Here is a 21,487-nt window from a genome sequence, read left to right on the forward strand (position 1 = left end):
CCAACCATACAGTCTTTAACAACCAGCAAGAAAGACGTCATTCTGCTCAGAGGAACTGGCCCAAGAACAGATAATAATTGTATCACAGCAATCTACTCACAAGCGAGTTACGGAAAGAACAGGGGGGTTAGTAGATTAAGCACAGGACCAAGGACCAGAAATCATGACTAGCCCCAGTTCTCCTGCTGATGGGCTCCAAGGAAGTGTCTTAACCTCTTGGCCTGGTTCTCTGTCTGATAGCAATACCTAACCACCCACTCACCCTCACCAGAGCGTGATGGTAACTATTGGCTGTACAAGGCTCTGAATGAGTACAGCCACAGATAAATGCCAGACATCACTGTGAACAATGCATATGAAGAGAATAAGCTGAGCACTTTGCAATGCTAAAAAGTATAAACAACTCCTACCCCACTTTTTACATACTGTAGTTGCAAGAAATCCTGAATTAGATCAGACCCATTGCAACACTGAACATGGGAACTTTCCAGCTAGACATGTCTTAATTACAACCCACCCTATCACATGGGAAAAAAGCATGTCAGAGCCAAAGAAAAAAAGTGTTTGTTCTTGGAAGTCTCCTATTGCACCATCAAAAGCTCCACTCTCAAGCTCAGTTCTGCCAGTGACTCAGATTTTGTTCACCCAATATTAATACTGATTCGACAACAGAGGTGTCTGTATCATACAGAACACACAATGTTTATGTGACATTTTGGTTTCAATGGGTCAAAAGCCAGGAAATCAAAAGTTCCATGTGGACACTCCTTTCTGAAAACGCCCCCATGAAAACAAACAACCTCCCCACCCCCCAAAATTAAAAAAGGGCACAAGGGAGGCTGGACTGATAAATTAAGCAAGCTTCACATTTCCTGGCTCAGAGGAGTTTCTGTCACTACTTCAGTTTAAAAGTGACCTTTAAAGGGGGAAAAACTGATGCAGGGAAGGATCCTGAGAGCATGCTACAGTTCCCATTTATTTTTAGAGAACGTTTCTGTCTGTAGCAAGACGTTTCACAGGGTTACTGCATGGCAGGATTCAACCTGTTACTGAAGCTTGTATGGGGATGAGAAAAGCTTAAGCTTGTTCTGGCTTAAGCAAGTGTGTCTCCTGAAGCAGCCTGACACGTCCCTATCGTACGCATTCAAGTGACTTGCATCCCTCGGCCCATACCTGAAAGAGTCGCGTAAAAATATCAAATTCAAATACTGAAATGTAGTCGTTGCACGTCAAGTCGATGGTTGATTTCAGGGCCATGGCCTCTAACCCGGAACTGATGGGATGTACTTCATGCAAGGCCTGGCGGAAGGTCTTCCACGGAACGATTGTCCTGGCAGGGGAATAAAGGGAAGGATCAGCAAGTGTGGCATGACTGCTGAAACCATCACCATCTGATGCCAGAGCTGTGCTGCATGCAATGTATACGTCCCATGAGCAGAGTTAGGAAGGGCAAAAGCAATCACCATGAGAGAGATTTACTCCTGTTGAGAGCAAGGGAGAAACCTCTCTGCATCCCCAGCAGTAAGCAGGAAAAGGGCCATTCTCCAGGTCACCGCCCTGCATGGCACAACAGTGTGGTACTGCAAGCCCAGCTCCGGTCTCCCTTTCCCCAGTTCCATCAGTGCCCACAATCCACACTGTAACAAGGGCAAGGAGCAATGTCACCATTTGATCTCCTTCCTAATTCAGCAGCAGGAGCAGTCCAGGTCAGTCTCTCAGTAGTAAAGACCAAAACAGTCAAAAGACCGCACACAGCTATATCTGGAGAGATGATTAGTCAGACAGTGAAGGCAACTGTGGACCAAGATCAGGAGCTTCAAAGTTCAGCTTTTATTTTCTCCTTTCGAAATACAGAGGGGGGAAAGTCCATAAGATACATGGCAAGAGTGTACCACATTTCAAACCTGTTCCCACCCTCCACATCCAACAGGTTTCATTTGGACTTCCACAGTTTACATATTATTACTTTGAATTGGACAGCTGCTAACATCTACATCTTTGTTAGGCAGAAGATGCTGTCCCGTTCAGCTAACACTGTAATAATGGATGCTGGTAGCATTAATTTTGTCAGCATCTTGTTAAATGGAAAAAAACCTTGACACTTCAGCAACTCTCCCTAAATATATTCTATTGTACTTAATTGTCTCCTCCCTTTTATCTTAACATGGCCAGTACGCAAACGGACAGGAGTTCAGAGAAGCTGGGATAAAAGTGATTCTGAGATCAAGACGACTAACTGGAAGAAAGTCCGAAGGAACTTAATGTAACATTTTGGCTAAGAGACAACTCACCTGAGGGACGTGGTCACAGTCTCCGAAGAGGAGGAAGAATAAATGTGCGTAGTAGCACATGAGATTGTCATGAGGAGTAATGGGATTCAGTTAAGAAAAGGAAAAATTTAGGAAGAATAGAAGGGAAAATGTATGACAGGAAAGCAGGCTGCTCAGGAAAGCAGGGAAGCCCCATCACTTGACACACTAGAACAAGACTGGATAAGGAACTGGAAAAATAGAGTGTAGGGAACAATCCAGCACTGTGGACTTTGGAGAGGAGACGAGATGACTTAATGGGTCTTTCCCATCACTAATTTCTATGATTAATCCAACAAGGGCATTTGTGATCCACAAAGCAGAAGCAGCATTTTTAATACACAGAATGTACATGTAAGTGCTGATCTACTCTCTCATATGAAACATGCTGAGAAACTTACTTTTCCCCAAAAGCTTTTCTCCAGAATTCGGCAGCATCTGCCTTTGTGATCCGAAATGTGTCTCCCTGGAAGAGGCCGTTTGGGAAAATGCCTTTCAGTTCTGCCAGCATATGGCTGAAGATCAGGGACAGCTTTGTCAGGTTGCGCCTGCAACAGATCACAAAAGCAGAAGTTAGAGAAATCAGGCTTTGGGTAAGACAGCCAGAAACAGGGCTTGAAGAAATCCAGAAACTACCTCAAACCAGGAAAAAACCTCCCATTTAGGACCATTTCTCAAGGCATTTGTTGCTTTCAGCCCACGTTGTCTAATGCACAGCAGGTCGCAATGTGATTTATATTTTCAAACACTTATTATCCTCCCTTCACAACCACTCTGAGGTAGGGAGGCATTTTGGTCTGTTTTGTGGATGGGAGACAGAGGTTAGGAGATGTGCCCAAGGCTATGCAGCAAGTCAGGAGGCAGAGCAGAATCAGAATCCAAGTGTTCTTGGCTGCACAGCCTGTGCTCCGTGTCTTCCACCATGGAGCCTCTAAGGGGCATTATTTTTATCTAGGGCCACATCCAGGACTACCCAGGTAGCTATATCTTGCATGAGAACATGCTCTCTTCTCCCTAAAAGGCTCAAAGTAATTATCTTCCTGGCTGACAGCACAAGCAGGGACATTAGGGACAGCTCTCTGCTCACCAACGGAAGGAGCATTTATTTGCTTCCTTCCTCCCCCCCCTGTTCTTTATAGTTTCATAGTTTCTAGGGTTGGAAGGGACTTGAGCAGATCATCTAGTCCGACCCCCTGCCATGGCAGGAAAGAGTACCGGGGTCAAACGACCCCAGCAAGATGTGCATCTAACCTCTCTTAAACACCCCCAGGGCAGGAGCCTGCACCACTTCTCTTGGAAGTTGGTTCCAGCCCCTAGCCGCCCTGACCGTGAAGTCGCGCCTCCTGACATCTAGCCTAAACCTGCCCTCTGCCAGCTTGTGACCCTTATTCCTGGTCACTCCTGGCGGTGCTCGGGGGAACAGGGACTCCCCCAGTGCCTGCTGATCCCCCCTGACTAGTTTATAACAGGCCACAAGATCCCCCTCAGCCTTCTCTTTTGGAGGCTGAACAGGTTCAGGTCCCGTAGCCTCTCCTCGTAGGGCCTGCCCTGCTGCCCCCCGATCATACGAGTGGCCTCCTCTGGACCCTCTCCATGTTGTTCACATCCCTCCTGAAGTGCGGCGCCCAGAACTGGACGCAGTCCTCCAGCTGCGGCCTGACCAGTGCCGCATAGGGTGGGAGGATCACTTCTTTGGACCTGCTCGAGATGCACCTGCGGATGCAGGACAAGGTGCGGTCGGCCTTCCTGACTGCCTCTCCACACCGCCACACTTATGAAGGATGTGCTCCCCATCCCGTTCCTAATCACCAGTGCCCAGGTCTTGGAGTTGCAGCCTAGGCTGCAGGGGATCCCTGTCCCAGCAGCCTCACACATTTGAGAGTAAAGGAGAGGATGTGGTGGTGTAAGGGAGAGGCACATGAACTCTGCTTTCTCTAAGGACGGCTTTGGCAGATCAGTAGTAACCGGGAGCTCTGGCAGCAATGGAGCTGCACAGGCTATTACAATACTAGGTACCACAAACTCCCCACTTCAAAGCTAACCAGCCTTGGACACCAGATGCCTGAAAGAGGGATCCAGTCATTCACAGGAACCTTTTAACATGTCTTGTTTTCAACGGCAGCTAGCCTCCAACAGGACTGCAGGATAACCGCATCCGTGAACACAATTCGTTGAGATATAGCCAGCATGTGCCCACTGATTCCAGCATTTTCGCTAGTTTGATTAGTTTTATGAACGAGGTCATCCAATCGCTCTGAACTGGAATCAATTTTCAGCCCAAGGCTCCTCACCCTACTTGCAGTCCTCCCCTTGGTGAAATAAACTGGCCCTGAGATGCAAATCTGTTAAAATGACTTATTTTAGAGCTGCAAGTGATTTATTTTAGTGCAAAAAGCTGACATTTATAAAATAAGCGTCTTGTAGTGAAATAAGCCGACTTATTTTAGAGCTGAACTCTCAGCTTCAGCCCAGCAACAGAGCCAGGCATTCACTTAGCTGCTTCTTTCCGTATACTCCTTGCAAACTCTTCTCAGCAGCAAGGCTCATGTCCCCGAACAAAGGTATTTCAACGGAGAACTTATGGTCTCCGCTCCCAGCAACAGCCCCAGAATCCAAGTCCAAGCCACAATCAGCTTCTGTTCCCTGCACTGCCTCACCATGGATTCACTGGGTTTTTTAATCCCCTGTATTTTGAAGTTTTGCAAAGTCTATGACTTTAAATAGGCATAAAGTCAAAAGAACAAGCCCCTACATGAGCATTATTTTTCTTTTTTTCTCCTTGCATACATCTGATTGTCTGCCCATGTTAAGGAAGTGAGTTGCTTGGAGGATAGAACCTGTCAGCTGGAGACAGAGAGATTCTGGTCTTTGTCACTTTTTACAGATCTGAGCCCAACAGATGCTCAGGCTGAACTGAGGCAACAGCTGCAAGATACGCTTCAAAGCCAGCTCTATTTTAATGTTACATAAACATTATATTTGGACTTGCTGCAACATCCAAGATCTGTGTATTTTAAGAGCAGTGAGATGAATTTGCGGCTCTACAGGTATCGAGTTTCTATCAGTTTTCCTTACAGCACAGAGCGTAGTGAGAAAAATATGTCCACACTTGGACGATATTAAAAGAAGCTCTTTGTGAAGGCTGTGTTGCTGTGCGCGTGTGTGTGCACAATTTCCTTTAGCAGTGCAGGGCAATTTCAACAGAGGGCAAATGCAACCAGCTCCTTACTGCTGCTGAATACCAGGTGATCTGCCTCTGAAGTCTAATACCTAACACTGTTTTAGGCATAAGAGATTGAAACTGGAGCCAGCCAAACTTTATACCTGCAGAACAACACAATTTGGCCCAGATTTTCTGCCTCACCCTCAAGCAACCAGTTCAGGGATGGCTGCAGAGGGGAGACAGCAGGAAGCTCTAAGACTCCAGCACTTGTTCTTCCACAAAGGTGAGAATTATACTTGTGCCCCTTCGAAGGAAGGCAAGGTTGTTTGGGTAAATCTGATAGCTTTTATTAGGCCAACTCAAAGAGCTGGGAAAAATAGTTGGAAATCATTGGAAAAAACAGCTGGCTTCCTTCAAAAGAATGAAGCCACCAGTGCCAGTCTGAAGTGTATCACAAATGTGTGCTTATCTGGGTATGTACCCAGCATTCCCACCACAAGTGTGGAATAAGTGTCACAACGGTACAACTAAGCTACATGGATTAGTTACAGAACAAGAAGTTCTGAAGATTCAGGTTCAGTGCATTGGGCATTTTCTTCTCTCCAGTGTTGGATGAACTCAGCATGACATTCACAACACCCAGAAAAATCTTGAGAAGGTGTTAAAGAATAATGAAGTGTTCTCCAGAGCCACACAAGGCTAATGCCTACAAAGGCCAGTGAGTTGGGCAATGATTTCTGTGTGCGTGCGGGCGTGCATGTTCAATGAGCCTAGGACTCCTAAAGCCACAAACTTCTGTAAAGTTTTGTCCAGTGGCTTCCTACATGCTACTAGGTGTCACAGATTACAGTCTGAGAATGATGTAGTTGAGCAGTGGGATCTCTATGAGAACTGGCTCTTTTCCTGATAAACCCTAGTGATGAAGGGGGCGCAGCTGTAGGACATGTCCACTCTGAACTTTTGAACATTCATTGAACACAAAAAAGTTGGAAGTCCAGGCAAACACAGGCTATGTCATTATACAGGAAGGAAAGAGGCATTTGTACTGTTCCGCGAGGGCAGCCTAATAATAATCTAAGATGACGCCAAAAGTAGAGACAGACGGACAGAGCCAACTCACACAGACAACTGAATAAATAAAAGCCAAGGTGAAGAACGGAACCAGAGTGAGTCTTTGCACCATCACCACAAAAAGAGGCTGTTCGGATTTAACTCAGTACATCAGCAAGCATGGGTAATTTGCTTGAAAAGATAAAATGTAGAGCCACGGACAGGGAAAACGGTGTCACACTTCTTTGCAACTCAGCGTACAAAACATGTTCCAGAGATCCTCCAGTTGGGCAAGGGCATCAGAGGAGCTGGTACAAATACCCGCTTTGTGCAACTTTAGCCACACAAATTTGAACACTGCATTTACAAGAAAAAAAAATGGAACAAAGTGTAACTGGTGCTAAGCAGCAGGGCAGAGGTGACAGAAGGTGTGGACAAAGCTGCGGAACTAGCAACCTTCCTGTACCAATAAGCATGTGATGAAACCGAAGCAGCAAAAGAGGTATTTGCCTGGACAGTTATCTTTATTCGGCTCCAAAGCATTTGGCCTATGACGCAACATCTTCAGACTATTCTCAAATGCAGAGCTAGGAATTGAACTACTGCAAAATGGTTCTAATGAGGGCCACAGAGATATGATTGTAGCCTCAGGGCCAAAATTGCTCTCATTTCATGCGAGTTACCAGATAGGAGGGAAAAGCACTAACAGCCTGGCTGACTAACGAATGTATCCCAGGACACGTTTCAGCGTAGCAGATATGCTGGTGACTGCTAAATTACAACGAACCACACGAGAGCAAACTGCTGCCTTCAAACAGCGTCTTGGTCATGGAGCTTTTGTTTTAAGCAACACAGCTACAACATGTTTGTAAAGAAAGAGGCCCACACTGATGTTAGCAAGCAACAGCACAGCAATAGTTTGCTGCAGCAAAGTTTGATTTCTGAGGTTTTATTGTTCATACTTGCAACAGATGCGCAGTTATAACCAGTTCTGTTGCTTCAAATCCCAGGCCAAATAGAAAACCCTCAACCCCCAAAACCTAGAAGTGCAGGGGCAGCTTGGGTCCTGCAGGCAGAGGACAATGTTGTCAAAAGCATCTAAGTGGCTTCAGCATCCCAGTCCCGTTCACTTTCAATGGGATTTTGGCTCGCAAGTCATTTAAGCATGTTTGACAGTTTTACCCCAAGCAGCTGGATCTCTCTGCTATTTGAAGTCGATCTAGATGCCACACCTGAAACACAGCTTCAAAAGAAAGAGGCCCCCACTAATTCTGTTCAGTGGTTTAAGCTTCAGGCTCAAAAAGCAGCAGTTGCAATGCAAGTAAAACTTTGGGGGCTGAGGTTTCATGCTTCAGACAAAAGAAGTGCTTGCTCAACTAGCCAGCAGTCAGTTAACCTCCATATATAAAGGGAGAAGAGGGTTTAAAGAGCTAACTGAACCTTCCCACTCCAAGTATTTTATGAGCTACTGAACTTCTGCAGCGGTTGCCTGGAGGCATCCTTCCCCAGGTGGGAACAGCATGTTTAAAGACAAATTTAATCAGGCATTTGGGACAGCGGCAGCCCTACTAAATGAGGGCTGGTCAGGCCTACATCTTGACTCCTGCTCTTGGCTGTGCTCCCTTTCGAGTGCCTAGCCTCTAAAAGGCAGTTTTTTAGCAGTGGTCAGAGACAATGGAAAGGAAACAGCATAAAGTGAAGGACAGTTTGATCAGCTAACTGGGGTCAGCCAGATCAGTCAGCCAGTTCAGGGCTTCACGGAAGGATCTGAGCAGATGTGTTCCTTATTTCTCTCCCTCCTTCACTCCCCCTGCACTGTGGTTGTGCTACTTCCTTCCTACAGCTTCACAACTGTTCTTGCTCCACATGTCTCACAGGAAGTTAAACAGGTCAACCAAGCATGTCCAATCCCAGTGAAATCCTCGGCAGCAGTCTCTCTCCGGGCTCTGCCCCCCACGCGGCTTTCTGGCGCTGGGTCCCCATTGACCTGCAGCAGCAGCAGGCTCTTCCTTTCCGGTTTCCTGTTTGCTGATCAGGAACGGTCTTCCACTGTAAGAGCTCAAATCTTGCACAACGATTAACAGCAAAGGCAGATTTTAATCCCAGTTTCCCCTTTATTAATGCCTGCATTTACTGGAGTTACAGAAATCCAGCTTTCCCATGCCAACAGCCTTCAACCCTTTAAGCACTAACTAAAGCTGATAGGCCTGGTGCAATTTGGTCTGCACCGGGAAGGGGTTATGCCAGTGACACTCCCGGGCACCGCTACTATGACACTATACTAACTTGAAGGGAACGAGCTGCCCATCTGTCAAGCTCATTCTATCAATAAGGAGCTATAGATCCTGGAGTTAAATGGTGCAGTGATGGAAATTAGCTCATTCCCAAACTCTTCAAATCTCCTAAATTGCCTCACAGCCTCATTAGTTGCTGATAACCTGATTTTTAGAAATGCTTGAGCAATGGCAGTTTCCACTGCTGGAAGCTGAGTGCTCAGCATCTCTGACAATTCAGCTCCTGGGCTCCAAAAATGGAAGTGAAAATACTTAACAGGTTTGGCAGCTGTGATCTACCGAGTACATTTCTGCATACAGCCATGCTCAAATTGACCTAAGAATTAAGCTTGTAATTCTAAGACCAGCCTTGGCCTCAAAACAACCCCCCAAGCTAGAATTACTTGAATCACACCCTAATTAGCTTGAACTTCTCTTTAAATTAATGAAATCAGCAGAGTTTGAGACTGGCAGAGATCACAGGTCAATGATACTGAGGAGTTGTAGGGGGAGCATAGGGAGGAATACAAGCAAGTTGCACAGCTCCAATATCTCCAGAATTGAACAGGAAAGGGGAGACTTGAGATTTCAACTGGAGAATTAAAAAGGCTATGCCCTGGACAGGTGGCAAATGCCAACTCAGGGCTGGAGGAAGGACCCAAGAGATGCTCCTAAAAGAGTTCAGGAAAGGGGTGGAAGTATGAAGGGGAACACCCTCTCCCCCCAACACCAGGAGAAAAGCCGCCAAGTACATAAGATGGGCAGGTATGGATTTAAAGGCAGAGATTTTGGGGAGAAAATACAAATTGTAGGCTCCTTAACACCATTCTCAAGAGGGGTTCTGCTACATATGCTGGGACAACACACCCAGGTAAAACTTCTCTCGTCAAACGTTTGGTTTATTCAGTGTGAATTCATCAAAAAGTGGCTAGGAAACCACAGGAACTTGTAGCTCAGCAAAAAGGTAATGATTTCCAGGTGTTTCATTTCTTGCCATTACTAAGGACTTGCATGGTTTTAAAACAGCTTCTCCCAACCCACCTGCTTCTGCTATGTGCTTGACAACAGGACATTCTGCCTGATTTCCTAGACCAGTGGTTCTCAGCCTTTTTTTGTACCAGGATCCATTTGTAATCATCAATGGCCAGTCCTGACCCAATGCCCCACACTCAACCTGCTGCCCCCTTCTCCCAGGCCCCCCAGTGTGTGGGGCAGGGGGGCACAAAACAGCCCCTTGCAGGCTGTAAGGGAAAAACTGGTTTCCCATGTTTTCCTCCTTTAAAAGGAGAGTCCAGTTTAAAAGTTTGATCCGTTCTTAAAGTTTGTACACAACCCTTTCATATATTCTTACAACACATTTTTAGGTTGCAATGCACAGGTTGAGAAATCATACCTTACAAGTGTGGTCTATTGTTGCAGCTTGCTTCTTTGCTGTCATCTGTAAGCATCTTTTTGATCACCAAGAAGATCACACCAATGATGAGCTCTACACGTTCAGCGGAGCAAAAATATTCCCCCCTTCCTCCCCACATTCTGCAGATAAAAATACGGGCTGGATAAAGCCACACAGGCAGGCAATGGTAGGAGGCCAAATTATATTCAGAACTTCCAGGTCCTAATTGCATGTTCATCGTTCCAGAATAATGTCATATTTCTGACAAGTGCTGCAAGAAATTATGGCTACATAAAAGGAATGGATGTGAAATTAAACCCTGAGTTTCTCCAGGGATTCATATCAGCACCATGCAATTAACACTAGATGGCGTTTACAAAAAACAGACCCAGCATGGACTATGGGTTAGTAGCAGCACACACCCAAGTGTGGAACTGCTATATCCAAAAGGACGCCATGCTTCTTGTGTGCTGTAAACACTGGTGACAACATGTGATATGAACTCAGACCCCATCATGTGCTTACTTCTCATGCCCAGCAATTTCAAGCTGTTAAATCTGCTAGACCAGCAAACTGCTGTGATCAGATAGAGCTTGGGAGAAATCTGGGCTTGACCGAAAAAAATAAAAAGTCAGATTAAAACACAATTTCTTCTGACAAGAGCAAAGCCCTGAAGATGTCCATCAGTTAGCTCTGCTGGCTTCCAAAGAGTCTCATTAATAAACAGCTTGCAATTAAGCAGCCTTTAATCCTAGGATCCCAACACCCATAGGAAGAAAGCGCCCCAACTGTACTGATGGGGAAACAGGGGTGTAGAGCAGTTTAATGGCTGGGCTAGACTTGCACAGGGACCCTGGTACAGGGCCCAAAACAGACCCCACGTTTCAACTTCAAGCCCTCTGCTCCAACGCAGACAGGTTCAAGACCCAAGTACAATGGCATAATAGAAGCTGCCCTTGAATCAATTTTCCCAGGAATGACACTAAATTTTCTGAAGATTTAAGGGCTCAAAAATTTAATAGAGGGCTCAATTTAAGCAGATAAATAGCTGTGCCACATTCACATTCCAGAAAGAACAGCTGTGTACTATGTCCTGCCACCCTACCAGCAACCACCGTACTCTCAGCATTACTGTAACTTTGCCCCCTGCACACAGGCGCTGCATACAAATGCCCAAAAAGTGATCCCGAAATGACATTTATAACTCAACGGCAGCTTCAGAGTCTTCTGCACACAGTAATCGGGTTTAAAAATAGAAAGGACGGAACTACTTTCAACAAAACTTCCAACACAGGAAGTGAATGAAATTCCACTTAACTATTACTGACAACAGCAGGAGTCACCTTCCAGAGCAGTGCTGAGCCACTGAGCTTTAAAAGCACTTCCCCAGGCTGCTGTGAAGCTATTTCTAGCACTGTCACCAAGACAGACATTTTAGAACCAGCAAGTTACATGCCCATTCCACACGAGTCTGCCGAGTCAGCTAGACCGCATTGATTTTTTGTGGACCAATTCATCAAGGCACCAGTGGGGAAAAAAAGGCATCTGGCAAGTTAATTAGATGCAGCAAACCTTTTTACCAAGAAGAGTCTCAACCCAGAGCATCATCGTCACTTCCTGGCTAAGATGCTTAAAAAAAAAAAAAAATCACACACACAAAAAAACCCTTTAACACTGCCTTCCTGTTCTTGGTACAATATAAAAGAGCACCAGGTATTTAGCCTGCAGTTTTAGATGCGTCACACATTAGTACTGTGTGTTCAACAAAGGTTTGAGGGGACACTAAAAAAAAACAACAAAAAACCACATGAGAGCATAGTTCTAAATATTTCTGCTCATTCCTTCTTCATTAGTTGCAATCATTTGCAGGGATGTGAAGAATCTTAGTTTGGGTTCTCATCTGTATCCGAAAGGCGACTGATTACAAGGTTCTGGTTTTGTGCAATGCTCAAGAGCCAATACGTTGGTACTAGCATGTTTGGATTTTGGTGCTGCTGGAAAAAAAAAAAAAAAACCTGAATTTTTTTTTTAAAAAAGCTACAGACAGAAAGCTGCAATTAAAATGTTAAGCAGTGCCAAGATACGTTTCACAAGACTACAAAACTAAACACATTAATGTCTAATTCTGTGTGTTCTCCAACAAATGGGAACAAACACAACACAAATTTGACATCTGTGCCTATACCCTTTCAATCTATAGACTCATAATGCACTTCAACATTATATAAACCGCAAAAATGAAGTTAATTCTATGCTGCAGGGCAGCAGCTGGCTTAATATGCTGCTCCAACAGTCATGGTGGGGGTGGGGGTACTTTGGCACACATGCAAAGGGATAGGAGATGGAGACCAGAGAGGACATCAGATTTTAGCACCTTCCCTGCTGCCCAGCATTCATACCACAAGAAGCGGGCGACTTCGCCAGCACCTGATCTTCCGATTCTAGGCGTTCAGAGCCCGGGGCTTGGATCACTAGCAATGGACCGCTTTGCTCTTTCCATGCGAAGGGAAAACCCCTCTCTGACTCCTGCTGGATTTGGCTCTTTAATCACAGAGTGCTTAAGAGGAAGCATAAATCAGACACTAGACTAGGGAGTTCTTGGACGTTTCCTCTGAGAACGTGCAAGGCAAAGGATGGTGGCCTGGCTAGTTAGCAGATGCATTCCTTTATTGCATTCTCCGAATTATAACAACACAACCTGACCTCTGACAGGGGTTTTATTTCCAAACACCCCTCAAAACAGCTCTACTAGGCCACTTATTCTTGGGACAAGAGTTGAAGCCCCAAGACACAGGCATCCCAGTGACCACATCACAATGCTGTAAGAAGTCCTAGCTAGAGCAGTTCCTGAACACACCCTCTCACCCTTCAATTGAAACAAGGTTCCTCCATCACTGCTCAACCCTCCCCAGGTTCTGCCCTCCATGAAGCTCAGGAAAAGGAGACTCTCCTCGAAGAAGCAGAGTGATGCCACAAGCATACAAACAGGTCATCCTTCCATGCTGCAAAAGTTTCCTCTGCCAAACCTCGTTCTCAAATCCGGCATATCGCTCCAGCGCATGGGTCAGCAACAGTTTTGGCCAGGCTGCCAACAACATCCCAACCTCGACTCACTCCTCAATTTGGCATGCCAGGGGCAGACTGGCAGTGGGTGCATTCACGCCTCCAGGAGGATGGTGAGGGAGGGGCCAGGACGCACAGCCTCAGCCCCTTCCCTGCTGTGCGCTCCAAGGACCGAGTACAGCTGCTAACAGCCACAGAGCCCAGGCTACTCGCAGCAGGCGATGGGCAGGCTGCAAACAGCTGCACCGGGGTCTGGAGCTCTGGCCTGTAGCCCCCTTCCCAGCCATCTGCCTGGAGGCATGCATGAACCTGCTGGCAACAACAAGCCAAGCCGGGGCTTTGCAGACATTGGTTTGCAGTCTCCCAGCCAACTGCCACAGCCGGCCTGGGCTCTGGGCAGGCCCCCGCCAACTGCCACAGAGCCCGGGCTGTGCGCAGCAGGTGGCTGGGAGGTTACAAGCAGCTGCACTGAGGTCTGCGGAGCCCAGCTCAGCTCGTTGCTGGCAACCAGTGCATGAATGCCTCTGGGCGGATGGCAGGGGAGAGGCCAAGGTTGCACTGCCTTGGCCGCTTCCGCACCATGAGCCAAGGCACACGTGCAGCCACCATCAGCCACGGTGCCAACCCAGGGCTCCGGACCCCAGTTGCAGCCTCCTGGCTGCCTGCTCCAAGCAGCTGCTGCCTGCCACAGAGCCCGGGCTGCTTGAAGCAGGGCTTACAGGCCCCCCACCGCCTGCTGCGGGCAGCCCAGCTCCATGGCCAATGGCATCTGCCCAGAGCCTGAGCCGGCTGTGGCGTACCAAACAAAATGGCCTCACACGCCACGCTCTGGCACACGTGCCGGGGGTTAGCAACCCCTGCTCCAATGTCTCAAATCTCGTCAACATTTCAGGTTAGAAATTTGGCCACGAGGATAAAAATTCCTGAGAAAACTCCAGCTTGTATCTTTGTTTTCAGGCCGTCAAACATTTTAATGAAAAGTGTCAGAATGGCACACTGAGGCAGGGCCTGAGCCAACTCACACAGCCCTTTCCCTGCACTCATCTGGACTCAGACCTCCGGGTTTGCTCGTCATGCTGCTGGCACTGGGAGAACACTGCACCACTATAATTCTAGCCACATTTCAGAAGCAACCAGTTGTCAATGAATCGTGCTGCCAAGTCAGCGGTTGCTGGCATGCTAACTGGAAATACAATCTGACCCACATTTCAGGGAGTTGGGGACAGAGCAAAGGATGCAAGTTCATGAACTTGTTTTCCTGCTCATAAAAGGGTGTTTCAAATTATTAGAAAGCAACCAAAACCTGGCTGAATTTCCTATGAAGCAGAAGTAAACTTCATCTACAAATCCTCACTCACTGTTTTCAAGCTGGAACTACATCATCGTAGTGTGTTTCAGTGGGAAAAAAAATGCAGACGGGTAGTGGCACACAGGTTCAAACCCCAGCAACCTGACCAACATTTCAACCAAGGATGGTGATAAACTAGTTGGATGCTTGTCCAGCTCTAGCCACAAAATTAGAGTTCACAATGTGAACCAGTTTCCTAGACAAGTGTTATTTTTTTTTTGTTTTATATTCAAAGGTACAGAAATGAAACAGGATCAAAATCCCAACCTCTATTACTGTGCAATACTGCAAAAACTCAAATTTCACCTCTGAACCTGGTCTGCAAGATGAGGGTAGTGTTTGTGGTAGGAAAGAAGCTTTAACATAAAATGAAATTTTATGCAATGTTAGCTCCAATTGGCTATAATTCTGAAATTCATGAGAAAATACTTCATCTATCCATTAAAGCCCACATTTAAAGAAACAGATTCATGCTCCCCCCACAACACATTTAAATGGTAATGAATTTCTCATTGGGTACCAGGCAGTTAGCTTGCACTCGTGTTGCAGCCTGGCAAGAAGGCCTTTCTCTGGGACAGCTTCGAAGTCTGTTCCACTCTTTAACTTGCTCTAATTTAAATGCAGATGTAGTCACCACAAGTACTCTAGTATTTTGGAAAGTCTTCGCTGCATTAGGAGGAAGTAACAGAAGGAGTGGGGGTTCTCTTTTTGGCTTTCTCTTTTGTATTGCTACAGTTAGAAACCCTTTTCATTTGCTTTTTGCATTTTGGTGGGAGGGCAGGGAGGGATTACTGGCCCAAGCAGAAGTTCCCCCGCTAGATGTTTCTTGGTTAGAATTTACATGGGTAATATCTTAAAGCACAAAACAAACCTGGAAGGGAAAAAAAAAAAATACAACCTCTCCCCCCAACCTCTTATTTTTGTCTTGCTTTTAGCTCTGTTTCCTTCCTCTCGCCGAGGTTGAGTATTCTCGTTTCCAGTACACATTAAACAGCTGAAGCTTTTTTTTTTCCTGCACAGATTAGTAATTCTATGCCCTGGAGCAAGTGTACAGTATGAAATCCTGCTGAGGCAGCAGCATGCAAATCTTGCTGTCAGAAGGCATGACAATTTGGTGTGCTCCAACATCTGAAACCTCAGTCGCAAGTCAGCACTGAATTCAGTTGAAGCATCCTCCCCCCCAGCCCCCCGCCCCAATGCTATGTATTTGCACACAAAGTAGCTAAACCTGAGTTAACATTTCCTGACTTTACATCCTACCTGCATAAAATGACAAGGACTAAGGAAACTACATTTCAGTCATTTAATGCCCACTGGCGCCTCTCTTAACTTCTAAACATCTGCTTCTCTCATGCAGTCCCTCGATCTCCACACCAAAGCTTCAATTAAGAAGGAGGAATTAAGCTTAAACATGTACAGTGGAAATGAGAACAGGAGACTACAAACTGATTCAGAATATGGAAAGAGAGCCCATTTCCTACATTCAAAGACCATTAATACCCAGGAAATGGAGACATTTCACATCTGCATTTATCGATGGGCACATTCTTTTGGTCACATTCCCAACCATACCTGATAGTATTTAGATACCTGCCAGGAAAGAGATCACTTGTTAAGTGACATTTACAGTTTGCCCAGCAGAGCGAATTTATGAATGGTGACTGTTGTGTGAACTACAGCTTCCCATTTCTGTCACAGGCAACTGGGTCTTCTGTGAGGGAACTGAAAGCATTCCAGTGCTGTATCACTGCTAACACCTACTTCACTTACCATGAACTTAAGATTAAGCAAGCTCAGCAGACAGGAGAAGGTGGTGGTGCTGCTGCCACTGCCCCACTGCAGGAAGTAACCTTTATTTAGCCAGAATTCTTCTCTTTGTGTTCAAAAGAAAGAAACCATCTGGGGTTATCTAGCCCCACCCTTCTCCACTGCATCCACCCTCTACCTACCTCCTTTGCACCGCTTGGGTAGATATTGTTCGTGCACCTCGTTCTATTGAAAAGTCACTTCCAGATAATCAATCACACGCAATAAAAGGGCCCAGTTATGACACTGGGTAAACACACTGTAGGATGGAACAATTGATGAGGTCATTTTCTATCCCCACTGCTACATAAGTGACAAGGTCAGTTGTTCCTCCTGCGATCTTGACCATGTTACACCCTGGCCTTTTGAATTCAAATGATGGCAGCCTTCCAGACTCTACAAATGCTGATCCAGCCACCTTCGCCACCCCCCATGCCCTCATTCCCTCCAGTTCGATTATGCGGCCAGCCTCATTATGTTGTTTGTGCCCAGCACAGGTATCTCTGAACCGTCTTGCACCAGGGCCAGACACAGGAATGGGTGAACCGGGCAGCTGCCCAGGGCCCAGACATAAAAGGGGTCCCAAAATAGCAATTTAAAAAAATATATATTATCATTACCCATAGCAAAGGCAGGGGAGGAATACTAAAAATTTGCCCAGGGCCTCCAAAAGTCTAGGTACGGTGCAGGGCACAGCCCTGACGTGCACCCAGCCCTTTCTGGACTCTATTGCAAATCTACTCCTCTCTCAGTACACAAGGCCCTTATGAAGGTTCGCTGCTGGTAGTGGAGGGTGGGGGGAGAAGGTGTTTAGGGCCAGATGGTTGAGTCTTCAAGGTAGCATGTGCACATTTCTGAGAATCATGATAATCCTTCCATTACTGTCTACGCTTTAGACTCCAAGCAAAGCCAGGAACATGTCATTTTAATATTATAATATTAGCATGAACTATATATAACTGAATGGCCTCCCCCTTTCTGGTTAGGTGACAACACATATCCAGACAGAATACAAACCTTATTACCCCATCCTGGGGTACTTCTCAGAACAAAAGAATATACCTTTTTTTATGGGAAGAGTAAGTCACTAGACTCTTTTGAGTATGTATCTCTCTCTCTCTCTCTCCCCAAAGGAATCAAGCCTTGAAAAAAAACCAGCCGATTCCAACATCAAGAACCACCAGTTGCTGTAATTATACTTTACTGAATTCAAATACAAAGTTATGTGTACAGTATTTTGAAACTATGCTGCTAATTATCAAGTACAAACCAGACCCATAAGGCCCTACAAAAAGCTATATGCAGATGAAACAATCATTTCTTAAGAAGAAAAAAAAAAAACCTAATCCGGAACTGTCATTTTCAAATTTAACTACAAGTTATTGTTCAGTATTTTTATAGTCTGTATTAACTCCAAAATAGTCATTGCACCACACACGTTCAGTTAAGCAGAGCTGGTGTGGTTTAGAAGCAGCCACAGTTCTGTTGTGATAGTGAGCTGTAAATAAATGTGTGAATTAAATGGAAGAGCTAAGCAACATATCAGTAATGCTCCCATATCACAGTGCTGTGGAAAGAAAAACCACCCAAAAGAGTCCAAAATAACTCAATACTTGAAGCAAGTCGACAGTAGTGCAAGTGAACCACTTTACTCCAAACCGCAGCCCTGCAAGCTAAGAAACAGCAGTTAGAGTCCGAAGAAAAGAAAGGAAACAATTGAGTGTTAATAGCAGTGGAAGTCTGCTAAACTTAGCACTGATGTTAGCCACAGAGAAAGGATGCTTTGGGTACACCTGCTGTTAATGAACAGGGAAAGAGAAAGAGACCGAGTTCAGTTTGATTTGGTTTCTGATCACTCTTTTAAAAAAAGGCCAGCTTTGCAGCAACATGCCTGTGTAGGGTGTTTCTAAAAGCCTATTTCAACTTCCTGAATACAGCAGAAAAACAGGTGCGTCAAAGAACTCTCTTACAGATAAAATACATCGACATCAAGGGCTTCTGCTCTAATCTTTAACACTTCATCCTCTAAACCCTTTCAATTTATATTCCTTTCTGTTATGGGATCTTAAACTAAGCCCATTTTACAGTAAAAATCATGCGGCAGCCATATTATGCTTCCGCACAACCCTGATGTAGGCATCGCATATGACACAAACCAACAAGAAATGAAAAAAACGCTCAGGACTGGATGACGCGCAAGGGTTGCACGGTAGGTTTTTGGGCATCAGAGCTGTTTGCTAAATGGATAAATGTCAGTCATATCATTACGTTCTAAGATGCGCCCGATGTCTTCATGCAACACCTCTGTGGCAGCTGCAAGCACTACGAAGGATCCATGATCACAGACACCCTCGGAGAGCATCTCTCTCTCTATTTCTGCCTCGGGGCCTGGGCACATTACACTAACTCCAGCATAACTTACATTCGTTTTGTATTGCAGCCTAAAGGAACACTGCTTTCCAGACCAGACAGAAAGAAAAGATCTCCTGGAGGTAATGTCAGCATATGAGCTATTTCTATAACTTACAGCTCTGCAGCTAAGTGCCATGTGTTCACTCCTCTTTATACTGGTTTAAGGCGAGTTAAACTGGTATAAAAAAGTAAGTGCCCAGGCGCCCAGTCCAGCTCACAAGAACACATCGTGGATTGTATTCAAGCTGCTCAAAGATCAAAAATATTTTGCATTCAAAAAAGATTTAAAAAACCCAGCTCCTTGACCTGTCACTTGTTAATCAGGGGGGCATGCTTATAAACAGGACCCAGCATGACTGGCACACTAGTTATGCAAATATCCAAATCCTGCCTTTGCTCTCAACTGTGAGCTATCTATAGGGTCGGAAATAAGAGACTGCACAACAGGAAACAAAGTACTGGTAATGGCTGAATTCAGAAGATGGGAAGACAGATAAGGCATTAGTAATAAAGGAATAAAGGGAATTCAAACCACTGAGAAAGGCTGAAGGAGAATATAAAAGCAAGCACCTAACAGGGTGAATAAAAACAGATTAAAAAAGCAGGTTTACGGAAGCATTCCACCTAGCTTCAGCACAAGCCACAGAAACCAAGAGCAAGATGAGCAGCATCTTTCCTAAGCAAGAAGAGATGTACACACGCTATACTAAAAGAGGAAGTAAAGTTCAAGTGACAACCAGATTCAAGTTCACAAGTCTCAGCTTTTTCCAGAACAGCCAATAATCAACTTCTAAAACAGGTCAGGGAGTAGCAATTTCTTCCACTGCCTTAGGTATCCAACTGTCAAGAAAAGAAAAAACCCTGAACTCACATCTCAAGTAAAGGAGAAAACTATTCAGTCATTTCACTGAAGTAAGATTATGTGAAGATTGTTCCTTAAAGCAGACTTTCACTTCTCCTTCAAGTCCAAGGATCCCAATTTGCTTCTGCAAGCTGCAGTAGCTGGTTTTTAACTGCCACCTGATAGCACAGTAATTGGCCTGGCACACTGCTGGAAGTGGAAGGCCCGTCAAGCCCACTGGCAAAAGATGCCACCTGAATCAGAGAACACATTCTTTCAGGGCAAGTAATATCCTGAGTTGATGCCTGACTCATGTGTACACACTATTTTTATCAATGGTGCATTTTTATTCTGTGGAGAAACAGAAACAATACGAATGCTACCAAGCCACCGCTGCTCCCCAGATAAAGACTATCTAAAGTATATCCTTCAGACACAAATCAGCGTATTGTACTATGGTCGCTACCTCTTCCTAGGATGAGATGAAGAGGGAGTGGAGAAGCAGCTAAAACTTCAAGGGCTGTGGCTGAGACAGATGTGGGCTTACCAGATGCTGCAGGCCCAACAACTTCACTACTATGGGGCTGTCAAATCTTCAGCAGACTGACTCCGAGACAGCGCTAGTGACAGACCCTGAGGGACTAGTCACGTGGAGTTTCATTTGGAAATATTTATTACGCTGGCCCCAAACCTTGACATCTTGACCCAGAAATCTGAAATTAAATTTTCAAAAGATAAACAGCAAACAAGAAATCTATGGCAAGTCTCACTTGGAGCTCTGAAGCAGAGCTCCACAAGCCTTGTGAACAGAAAGCTATGCATTTGACAAAAAGCAGGGCTAAAATGTCTTTGCGACACATTTGTTCCACTTTGACGTTCTACATTGGAGAAGTTACTTGGAGAGCAAATTGTTACGCAGAGACTTGCAAGGCACTACCTAAAAAGCTGAACCACTTAGAAATCCTAATAAAGCAAGTCCTGGAGGGTCATGGAAGAGTGAACAAAAACAGACATTAATAAAGGTGCCATTATATGAACACACCATAATACAAAGTTATGAAACAAATTTATGCAAAGTAAATGTTCCATCACTTCCCATTTTTGTTTAAAAATGACATGCAAAGAGTTGCTAGGGCTTCATCCATTTAACAGTCGCTTGACTGCAAACAAACTTAACTGAATGGTTAGTTCCACTTTTTTTTTTTTTTTTGTTTTTACATATATAAGACAAAAAACACCACTGCTCTGGGTGTGCACCAAGCACAGCTAAATAACATGACAGTCACTTCCTACAACTCCCACCATTTTCCATGCCAGACAAACCTAGCAACCTCACTCTGCTCCTGACACTGAAAATGTCCTAATTCTCCTCCCACCCAAGATGCCAAGGAAGCTATACGGGCCGCAGAGCACGGTGCACTGCCCAGCAGATTCAGGTTATTTTGGTCAGAGGGGAAGAACAAGTTCCAAATTTAAGATGCTCTCAAAGATGACATCATGTCAGCAGGCCCCACCTTTTAAACTAAAAAGACTCCATCTCAACCATCTCTGCTGACCCCGATTGTGGCAGCTGAGTCAAGGGAGGCAGGTCTCTGTCTAATAAGACTTTTGCAGACCAAAATTAAACCCACTCAGAAACCAGCTTGCAGCCATAAAAGTAATGGGGCAATACCCTCAAGGAGAGATACCTAATTTAATAAGTGGCCTGCCAAATTCCACTTCAACTCCTGCAAGCAGCAGTCAAAACTGAAACGATAAAAATGACCTACTATGACTGGATTCAATGAAGCATACATGCTGCTTCAAAAACTTTTCCCGTAGCCGTGTGT

General features: G+C 45.3%; 1 protein-coding gene across 1 annotated transcript in view; it reads right to left on the reverse strand.

The window, feature by feature from the left end:
• Positions 1-21,487, reverse strand: part of CBL (Cbl proto-oncogene) — a 47,752-nt gene that overhangs the window by 16,139 nt on the left and 10,126 nt on the right. Inside the window, exons 3-4 of the mRNA XM_090027356.1 lie at positions 2,711-2,857; positions 1,174-1,330 (exon numbers count right to left, since the gene is read on the reverse strand). Of these exons, the coding sequence (XP_089883482.1) occupies positions 1,174-1,330; positions 2,711-2,857 (304 nt within the window). The remainder of the gene's footprint in view (positions 1-1,173; positions 1,331-2,710; positions 2,858-21,487) is intronic.

This window comes from Crocodylus siamensis, chromosome 14 (assembly GCF_052110815.1).
Source record: "Crocodylus siamensis isolate JL-2025a chromosome 14, ASM5211081v1, whole genome shotgun sequence".
In the NCBI taxonomy this organism is placed as follows: Eukaryota; Metazoa; Chordata; order Crocodylia; family Crocodylidae; genus Crocodylus; species Crocodylus siamensis.